At 38.1% G+C, this 11,226-nt stretch overlaps 1 protein-coding gene across 1 annotated transcript in view; it reads left to right on the top strand.

The window, feature by feature from the left end:
• The first annotated feature begins 1,915 nt into the window (after positions 1–1,915).
• The window catches only part of CATSPERT (catsper channel auxiliary subunit tau), a 133,092-nt gene continuing 123,781 nt past the window's right edge, over positions 1,916–11,226 (top strand). Inside the window, 1 exon segment of the mRNA XM_024757341.1 lies at positions 1,916–2,152. Within this exon segment, the coding sequence (XP_024613109.1) occupies positions 1,916–2,152 (237 nt within the window).

Here is an 11,226-nt window from a genome sequence, read left to right as displayed (position 1 = left end):
CCACAGCCCAGGTACTGAACAAGTCCAAAAACCATAAGAATCTCTCATGCTGCCCTTTTATAAACACAACCTCCTTCCCACATCCCCTCCCTGCACCCCTAACTCTAAGCCCTGGCAATCACTAATGTCTTCTATTTCTAAAATTTTGTAATTTTAATAATGTTACAAGTTGAATCGTACAGTATGTAATCTTTTGGGATTAGCTTCTTTCTGCTCAGCGCATTCCCTGGAGATTAACCCACGCTGTATGGCCATAGTTCATTCCTTTTTATTGCAAAGCCATGATCCAAGGTATGTATTGAAGTTTAACCACTTACCTGTCGAAGGACATCTGAGCTGATTCCGCTTTTTGACTATTATGAACAAAGCTGCTATGAACATTTGTGTATAGCTTTTTGAGTGAATGTGAGTTTTCATTTCTCTGGGGTAGACACCCTGGAGTGCAATTGCTGGGTTGTATGGTAGTTGCATGCTTAGTTTTTTAAAGAAATTACCAAACTCTTTTCAGAGAGGCCATACCATTCTACATTCCCCCGTGATATTTTGTGTGTGTGTGTGTGTGTATGAAGAATCCAAACCAGTTTTTAAAAATAGTCCCAGCTACATTTTTATTTGTTTGATTTTTTTTTAACCTGTAAAAGTATCATTGAGTTTGTTTCTCTACCTCCTGAATTTCCTGTAGACTGGAGGCTAGGGCTAGAGGTTTGATTAGAGTTAAGTTAGATTTTTGTTGTTGCATCACATGAACCCTAAGGAAGTCAGAGTGTGCTGGTGGACAGCAAGTCTCTTTGAACAGTGATTAAACATGACACAGCACAGACTCAGAATGACAGCAAACATGTATCAAGGGCATTGGGGTATTGTGCCATGAACCCTGAAGAGTGAAAGTGCCCCCAAAGAACTCTCTTTTGAAATTAACAACTAATTCTAATAGTGTGAGCCCACTAATATACTAATAGGGATATGCCAAGTAGCAGCTTGGAGACAGCAATTAATTCTGCTTTGGGGGTAATGTGTATGGGGCTATAAAACTTAAGGCTGAACTCTGAGGTGGCCTTTGAATAAAAGAAAAATAGATTCCATATAGAATGGCCATAAGTAATGATCCTGAGGTGTAAAGGGCATTTTGGAGTCCCTGCTTTTACATATTACAGAATTAAAATTTTGTGGCCAATAAAGAAACTCTGAAAGTTTGTGATTTTGTATGCTTTAAAAGGTAAGCTGTATTAACACTGGAGCAGTGGAAAGAGTGGATGACAGCAGGCCAGGAGACCCATGAGTAAACCATTCCAGTCATCTGTGTGTGAGATGTCCTAGACGAGGTGCCATAAAGAGAAAGAGTAGGGTTCAAATATTTAGGGTTAGAATTCAAAACTGTGTCTGAAGTTTTAAGCTTTTGTGGATATGACATTGCTACATTAAATACGTTTGGAACATATTAGAGGTCTGAGAGGGAAGATGAATATTAACGTGTTGTGTTATGAGTCTGTGGGACAGTCGAGTAAAGATGTCCATGTAGACTGTTGGAAATATAACATCTGGAGCTCAGGGGATAATGTAAGGAGGTGTAGGGAGAAGAGGGCTTATGATGGGTTAAGGGGCAGGCAAGAAACAACCAAGTTCAATCCCCCGTGCTGAGGAGCCTTGTCCACAAGCTTGCTCTGACTTCCTTCAAAGGGAGACTTAAACGGCCTGGGCAAGGACTTGCCGCTGACCCTGCAGGCTCGCTTAACTAGTACGCCCCCAAAGCCAGCCTGGGGCAGAAGCCTGGCGCGAACGTGTGGGTCACGCGGAGCGCTGGTGGGTTGCTGCGTGCACAGGAAAAGCGTGGGAAAGGCGGGAAGAGGGCTGCGCCTGCGCAGTAGCAGGTCGTCGGTTGGTTAGTGCGCAGACCTGCCCAGCTGCGGATGGAGGGATGGAGCTGCCCCGAAACATGGGCAAGGTTTCCAACACAGCACATAACCGCAACGGGCGGGTCCATTCCCTGTACACAGCCCCGATACTTCAGAGGATTCCCCGTACCAACTTGGAAAACACACATGCTAGAGGGTCGGAGTTCTCTTCTGCAACCCGTAACATCCAGGAGCAGGGCAAGACCTTGAATCGGCCCAAAGACGAGGCCAAGGATGGTCCTGGGCACCGGCTGATGAATGTAAGTGGGAGGCCTGGTGGAGGAGTTTGTTCCCTACCAGACCACCTAGAGGGTTGGGAAGGACCAAGGGGTCAATGCGTGCTGATGGGAGGGAGGGAAACATGCGCTCGTTTTGGAGAGCCGTAACACCTGAGGAAAAGTTTACTTGTGGGACCCTGACAGTTATTTAATTTGTCAGAGCCCCGTTTTATTAATTGTTAAGTGAAGACAGTAATTACTACCTACCTTAGAGGGTTGTCTGAAAAACTAAAGGAGGTAGTGATATGAAGGACTTAATACAGTCCAGAGTAAAGAGTTAATAAATGTTAGCTGCTGTCATCATCATCATTATCATCATTGGGAATTCATTTGTATGGTTAAAGGGCTAAACTCCAGAAACCTTAGTTACCTCTGTTTTCAATTCCTGAGGTTCTTACAGATAAACCTGTAGGAGCAAAACTCTATCATATCTGCAAAGTGAATTATTGGCATCCTGTTCTTAATTAGGTAAATTTGTTTTTGAAGTGTGTGAAACTCTTGAGTTTAATTACCATTTAGTGGTACTGCCAGAGCATAGAGGAAATGGAAAAGAGGAATCAAGTTGAAACTCACTTTTTCAAAGTTCATTTGAGTATTATTAGGAAAATTTACATTCTCTATTGGTCTTAAGTTATTAAAAAATAGTACAGTATTTATCAGGAAACAAATGGTACACAAGAAGGTGATGTACTTTTCTATTAATTTAAGGAGTTGAATTACTTGATGTGTAAAGTACCGTCTTAATTCTAAACACTTAGAATCTTGACTCACTGTTATGATAAATTGAGAGCATATTAAGGTTTAGCTTTAGGATAATACGAGAAAAAATTGCACAGTTTGTGTTAAGAGAAGTATGTTTGGAAATCTAGGCCATAGGAGGTGTTTGTTGTATGTACTCTTAAGGAATTTGGACTTTTATTCTGTAGAATGGTGGTTTCCAATTTTTTTGAGTATGAGGGTACCTTTTTGTTGTTAAAAAAAAGAAATCTCTCCACAATAAAAGTAGCTGGCTCTTTAGTATCTACCAACTGGGAAAATCTATAATGATAAAAAAGCTACCATGTGGCAGTGTTGTTAATGGAATTTGCTAATAGATAAAACAGCATCTACATACATTCAAAAAAGAGTAGGGCACATATATGCAAGGTACATTGTTTACCCGAGTTTGGTTTCCCAAATTATTTGACCATAGAATATTTTAACATTTTGGTAGACCAGCCAAAAGAATTTAGGAAATTAAATGTACACTTGGATTTAGTTATAATGATCTCATAATGAATTCTTTTCAGATACAGATCCAGAGGAATGAGTTTACGTGACATAGATGTTTATTATACAGTAAACTTAGAGTAATATGATAGATGCTATTTAAATTATTATAACAACTACTATAAGATACATGATGTAGATCGTTGAACATGGAATGGATGACCCTCTTCAATTTAGTAAATGCTGTCTATGCATCAGTACACCACAGATGGAACTTTATATATTTGGCAAAAGGTCGTCTTTTCTATGACTTCTTGGCGCGCGCGCGCGTGTGTGTGTGTGTGTGTGTGTATGGCACATGATTTCTTGAAAGCGGATTATCATAGGGTAATAAGAACAGCTATATAAATGTGTCTGGTATTTTCTGTACAAAATGTTTAGTAATTTCTATACAAGTTTTTTAAAACTTGGAAACAAATACATCTCTCAGAGATGTCTCACATTTCTCAGTATATTTGGAAAACAGTAATTTGTAGATAGTGCTTAGAACACATTTGATTTCAAGTATATTCAAAGTTGAGAACCACTGCCACAGGTGATAGGAAACGGTTGGTTTTTAAGCAGGGGGATGACATGGATCAGATGTGCTTTGCTGAAAAAATAGTTTTGGCTATCAGGATTTAAGCTGAGATTACAGATGTAGTGGGGAGCGAGGCCAATAAAGTAAGATCTCTGAAGGGATGGAAAAGTATGGGCTCTAGAGTACAGGTGGAGGTGTTCTGCGGGGATAGGAAGAAGGGCATCTCTTCATCCAGAGCGGTGTTTATTTTATCTTTGGATCACCGGTATCCAAACATTCTGGGGGTGCTTGTTATAACCTAGATTCCTGGACCTCCACCTTAGACCTACTGAATCCAGAAGAGTGGGGGCCTGGGAATATGCTCATATTTTAAACTATCCCAAGTGATGCTTAGATTCATGCTTGAGAATTACTGCAGATAGAGGAAAAGGCTAGGCATTGATGTGGGGATTATACACTGAGGATGTAGGCTGCAGAAGGAGGCAAGTGGAGCTAGAAGAGTTTATAAACTGGGTGAAAGAGAAAGGAGGTCTCAATGAGATTTTTAAAAGGTTATCAAATGTAAATTACTGAGAGAACTGGAAGGATTAGCTAGAGATAGTGCTCAGATCAAGGGATATTGTAGTTGATGACTTTAGTGAAAATGTGGATAATTATCCCTCACCTTGACATCAGTTCTTTGAATGGCCTTAATTCCTTTCAGCAGCTTACTGCAATTCTACATCTTGGACCTTGCCTTCACTCTGAGTTTCGCCTCCCAAATCCTGAAATCTGTTATGCTATTTCCCAATCTCTCATTATTTACTTTGAAATATGTATCAAGCTTTGTGCTAGACACTGAGGATACAACGGTGATCAAGACAGGCAAAGCACCTTCCCTTGGAAGCTAACATTTGAATTGGAGAGACAGTTACAGATTAGGCTGTTGTTCTAAGGAAATAAAAGGGCACTATGATAGAGAATCATTGTGGAGGGACAGATAGGACTTTGGATAGGCGATCAGAGAAGGCCTCTGAGGAGGTGGCTTTTAAGTGAAAACCTGAAAATGAGAAGAAGCTAGCCATTTAAAGAGTGGGGAGATGGAGGCAGAGAGCATACGAAGCAATAAACAAGTGTGGGGCTTCCCTGGTGGCGCAGTGGTTGAGAGTCTGTCTGCCGATGCAGGGGACACGGGTTCGTGCCCCGGTCCGGGAAGATCCCACATGCCGCGGAGCGGCTGGGCCCGTGAGCCATGGTCACTGAGCCTGCGCGTCCAGAGCCTGTGCTCTGCAATGGGAGAGGCCACAACAGTGAGAGGCCCGCGAACCGCAAAAAAAAAAAAAAAAAAAAAGTGTGAAGTTTCTATAGCTTGGACTGTTCATGGAGCATAGTGAATGAGAGGGAGAGTAGCATGAAATGAGGCCATAACATATCTTTTTATATGTTTAAAGTCCCTTTTAAAATCTTTTTTTTTTTTTTTGTGAATTTCCCATTTGAGTCATTTTCCTATCATTTTTCTTTTCCCCCTCAGTTTTTCAAAAGTTCTTTATTGGGGATATTAGATCTGCATCTGTGATATGTGTTACAAATATTTTCTCACAATTCAACAGTTGTCTTTTGACTTTTATGGTACTTTTTGCTATGCAAAAGATTCTTAATTTTATGAGGTCAAGTTTATAATCTTTTATTGCGTCTGAATTTTGTGTCTTAGTTAAAAACTGTTTACATATGCCCAGGTCATGAAGGGATTTACCTATTTTGCCTTCTAGTACTTGCATATCATTTTTACATTTAGATCCCTGATTTATTTGCACTGTGTGGTACGAGGTCTGGATTTAATTTTTTTTCTTTTCCCAAATAGATGTCTCAACACCATTCATTTTTTAAAAAGTCCATCTTTGCCCTAGTGTTTTGAGATGCCACCTGTATACATAAGTTTTATACATAAGCTACCACATGTATTTGGTTTTTTCTGGACTTCCTGTTCTATTCCATTGCTGTTTATCAGTTCATGTACCAAGACCATACTACCTTTTTAAGCAAAGGTATTTCCTTTATTGCAAGAATCTTTAACATGCTAAGTGCCCTATGAATATTGAAGAAGGGAATATGGAATACAGCATTTCCCAAAGTCAGTCATTTTTAGTAGGCATTTCAAGTATTTCATGAATACACCTTGGGAAAAGTACTGAAGACCATACTATTTTATTTTAAAGACTTACAGTATGTTTTAATGTCTGGTAAGACTGGTTCCCCACCCCTCCCCCAGCCCTTGTAGTTTTCTTTTCCAACGATTTCCTGACTATTCTCACTTTTTTTTTTTTCGGTACGCGGGCCTCTCACTGTTGTGGCCCTTCCCGTTGCAGAGCACAGGCTCCGGACGCGCAGGCTCATTGGCCATGGCTCACGGGCCTAGCCGCTCCGCGGCATGTGGGATTTTCCCGGACCGGGCACGAACCCATGTCCCCTGCATCAGCAGGCAGACTCTCAACCACTGCGCCACCAGGGAAGCCCTATTCTCACTTTTAATAAAAACACTTTATTATTAACTTGTTTATCTCAACAAGGAAGCTTGTTTTATTAAAAATAAAGATTGCATTAAATTGATGTTAGGTAGAACTGACATCTTTATGATGTTGACCTGTCCTATTCAAGAACAAGAGATGTCTTTTCATTATTCAAGTCTACTTTTGTGACTTTCAGAAGTATTTTAAAGTTTTCCTCGTAAGAGTTTTGCACACTTGTTGTTAAGATTGTTCTTAAAGTGGGGCTTTTTCTACTTTATATCTTCTAATTATTTATGTATATTAAAGCTGTTGATTTCTGTATGTTAAGTTCATGTCCTTCTTTGTTTAATTTTTTTAAACATTTGAGTTAGTATTGTTATTAATTCTCTAGGATTTTAGATATACTATCAGATCATCTTCAAATAGAGATAGTTTTACTTCTTTTTTTCCAATTCTCTTGCCTTAAGTTGATTTCTCCTACCTAACTACTTTGACTCATGCCACCAGTACCATGTTGAATAGTAGTGGAGACAGTAGGCAACCTTGCCTTGTTCCTGATCTTTGTAAATGCCTCCAATGTTTCCCTACCAAATGAAATAGTAGCTTCAAGACTGGCTTAATTCCTATTTTCTTGAGTGTTTTAACAGGAAAGGGTGTTGAATTTTGTCAGAGGCCATTTAAACATGTATGGAGATAATTGCATAATTTTTCTCCTTACATCTGTTGATGCGGTGTTTTATATTAATAAATTTCCTAATATTGAAGCAACTTACATTCCTAGAATTAATCCCACTTGGTTATTGCATATTATTTTCTTTGTGGTACTGGATATTCTGTTTTTATTATTTTGTTTAGTATCTTTGTATCAATATTTATGTTATATTAATCTATAATTTTCTTTATGGGTTTAGGTATCAGTGCTATGCTTCATAAAAAATAAAAAAATTTTCTTTATTGGTGCCATGGGATACCTAGTTTTTGAATTTGGTAGAATTCCCTGTGAAACCACCTGGGCCTGGCACTTTTTTGTGGTGATAGCTCATTGCTAGCTTTCTTCTATTTCTTTTATGGAAAGTGGTCTGTTTGAACTGTTTACCGCTAACAGGATCAATTTTGTTAAATTGTATTTCCTTAGGAAATTATACATTTCATTTAGGTTTTAAAATATATTTGCAGGTCTGCAAATAGTCTTTTATGATTTTTCAAAAGTCTTGTCCTTTCCTATTTGCATTTTATCCCCATATACTGATTAAGTTAGCTAGTGGTTTGTATATTTTGTAGGCTCTGTAGATCAGTTTGGGAATTGATTTCTTAACAGTATTGAATCTTTCTAGCCAAGAACATGGAATGTTTTCCATTCATTTAGATCTTTAATTTCACTCAGGAATGTTTTGTAGTTTTCAGTGTACTAGTCACATTTCTTCTTTTAAATTTACTCCTAAGTATTTTATTATTTTGCTGCTATTTCTAATGTAATTGTTTTCTAAATTTCATTTCCAGGTTGTTCATTGCTAATATATGGAAATGTAATTGATTTTTATATTTTGTCCTTGTATCCTGAGACCTTGCTGAACTCATTTATTAGTTCTAGTAGTTTCTTTCTTCTTCTTCTTTTTTTTTAGTGGATTTCTTAGGAATTTCTATATACAGAATTTGTCACCTGCAAATAAAGACAGTTTTACTTCTTTCTTTCAAATCTGGATACTTTTTATTTCTTTTTCTTATCTGACTGCACTGGTTAGAACCTTTAGTATAATGTTGATTAAAAGTAGAGAGAGTGAACACTCTTGCCTTACTGATATTAAGGGGAAAACATTCAGCCTTTCACCATTGAGTATGATGTTGAAGAATTTCCCATCTATTCCTAGTCTGTTCAGAGTTTTTTATTAAAACTACATTTTGGATTTTGTCAAATACATTTTCTGCATCTAGTGAAATGATCATGTGATTTTTGTCCTTTACTGGACACATTTATTAATGTGGCTTATTACATTGATTTTCAGATGGAAAAATCCCACTTTGTCATAGTATATGGACCTTTTTAATATGTTGTTGGGTTTAGTTTACTAATATTTTGTGGTGGATTTTTACCTCTGTATTCATAAGGGATAATGATTTGTTGTTTTCTCATCTTGTGATGTCTGTCTGGCTTTGGTATTAATGTAATACTGACAACATAGAATAACTTGGAAGTGTTCTTTCCTCTTCTTTTTATTTTTTTTCCCTGAGTTTGTGAAGGATTGTTATTATTTCTTAAGTATTCTATAGAATTCACCAGTGAAAAAATCTGGGCCTAAGTTTTTTTGTTTTTGTTTTGATTTGCTTGGTAGGAAGAGCTTTAATTACTAACTAAATTTCTTTAGTTGTTATAGGTCTTTCTTCTTGATTCAGTTTTGGTAATATGTGTAAGAATTTTTCCATTTAATCTAAATTGTCTAATTTGTTAGCATAAAACTGTTTATAGCTGTCAGTAGTTATCTTATATGGCAATAAACTTTGCGGATGCAGTGAAATTTAGGATTTTGTGATGGGGAGATTATCTTGGATTATCTGATGGGCCCTACGTGTAATCACAAATGTCCTTATAAGAGAGAAGTAGAGGGAGATTTGGACACACTCAGAAGAGAAGGCAATGTGATCACAAAGGTAGAGATTGGAGTGATGTGACCACAAGCCAAGGAACACTGGCCAGTCACCAAAAGCTGGAAGACGCAAGAATGGATTTTTCCTTAGAGCCTCTAGAGGAATCATTGCCCTGCTGACGTCTGATTTTGGCCCAGGGGGACTGATATTAGACTTCTGGCCCTTAAAACTGTGAAAGAATAAATTTTTGTTGTTTAAGCTACCAAGTTTGTGGTGATTTTTTTTTTTTTTGCGGTATGCGGGCCTCTCACTGTTGTGGCCTCTCCCGTTGCGGAGCCCAGGCTCTGGACGCACAGGTTCAGGGGCCATGGCTCATGGGCCCAGCCCCTCCGCGGCATGGTGGATCTTCCCGGACCGGGGCATGAACCGGTGTCCCCTGCATCGTCAGGCGGACTCTCAACCACTGTGCCACCAGGGAAGCCCCTAGTTTAGTATTAGTTTTTTTTTTTTTGAAGTTTTGAATTTTATTTATTTTTTTATACAACAGGTTCTTATTAGTCATCAATTTTATACAAGTCAGTGTATACATGTCAATCCCAATCGCCCAATTCATCACACCACCATGCCCACCCCACCCCCGTGGCTTTCCCCACTTGGTGTCCATATGTTTGTTCTCTACATCTGTGTCTCAACTTCTGCCCTGCAAACTGGTTCATCTGTACCATTTTTCTAGGTTCCACATACATGCATTAATATACGATATTTGTTTTTCTCTTTCTGACTTACTTCACTGTATGACAGTCTCTAGATCCATCCACGTCTCAACAAATGACCCAATTTCGTTCCTTTTTATGGCCGAGTAATATTCCATTGTATATATGTACCACTTCTTCTTTATCCATTGTTCTGTCAATGGGCATTTAGGTTGCTTCCATGTGCCTCCTTTGTCATAGATTAGTTGACCATAGGTGCGTGGGTTTATCTCTGGGCATTCTATCTTGTTCCATTGATCTATGTTTCTGTTTTTGTGCCAGTACCATATTGTCTTGATGACTGTAGCTTTATAGTATAGTCTGAAGTCAGGAAGTCGGATTCCTCCAGCTCCGTTTTTCTTTCTCAAGAGTGCTTTGGCTATTCGGGGTCTTTTGTGTCTCCATACAAATTTTAAGATTTTTTGTTCTAGTTCCATAAAAATGCCATTGGTAATTTGATAGGGATTGCATTGAATCTGTAGATTGCTTTGCGTAATATAGTCATTTTCACAATATTGATTCTTCCAATCCAAGAACATGGTATATCTCTCCATCTGTTGGTATCATCTTTAATTTCTTTCATCAGTGTCTTATAGTTTGCTGCATACAGGTCTTTTGTCTTCTTAGATTTATTCCTAGGTATTTTATTCTTTTTGTTGCAGTGGTAAATTTGAGTGTTTCCTTAATTTCTCTTTCAGATTTTTCATCATTAGTGTATAGGAATGCAAGAGATTTCTGTGCATTAATTTTGTATCCTGCAACTTTACCAAATTCATTGATTAGCTCTAGTTTTCTGGTGGCATCTTTGGGATTCTCTATGTATACCATCATGTCGTCTGCAAACAATGACAGTTTTACTTCTTCTTTTCCAATTTGTATTCCTTTTATTTCTTTTTCTTCTCTGATTGCCGTGGCTAGGACTTCCAAAACTATGTTGAATAATAGTGGTGAGAGTGGACATCCTTGTCTTGTTCCTGATCTTAGAGGAAATGCTTTCAGGTTTTCACCATTGAGAATGATGTTTGCTGTGGGTTTGTCGTATATGGCCTCTATTATGTTGAGGTAGTTTCCCTCTGTGCCCACTTTTTGGAGAGTTTTTATCATAAATGGGTGTTGAATTTTGTCAAAAGCTTTTTCTGCATCTATTGAGATGATAATATGGTTTTTCTTCTTCAATTTGTTAATATGATGTATCACATTGATTGATTTGCGTATATTGAAGAATCCTTGCATCTCTGGGATAAATCCCACTTGATTGTGGTGTGTGATCCTTTTAACGTGTAATTGGATTCTGTTTGCTAGTATTTTGTTGAGGATTTTTGCATCTATATTCATCAGTGATATTGGTCTGTAATTTTCTTTTTTTGTAGTGTCTTTGTCTGGTTTTGGTATCAGGGTGATGGTGGCCTCATAGAATGAGATTGGGAGTGTTCCTTCCTCTGCAAT

This window comes from Neophocaena asiaeorientalis, unplaced genomic scaffold (genome assembly GCF_003031525.2).
Source record: "Neophocaena asiaeorientalis asiaeorientalis breed wild unplaced genomic scaffold, Neophocaena_asiaeorientalis_V1.1 scaffold246, whole genome shotgun sequence".
Taxonomy (NCBI): domain Eukaryota; kingdom Metazoa; phylum Chordata; class Mammalia; order Artiodactyla; family Phocoenidae; genus Neophocaena; species Neophocaena asiaeorientalis.
This window is presented reverse-complemented; position numbering and strand designations above follow the sequence as displayed.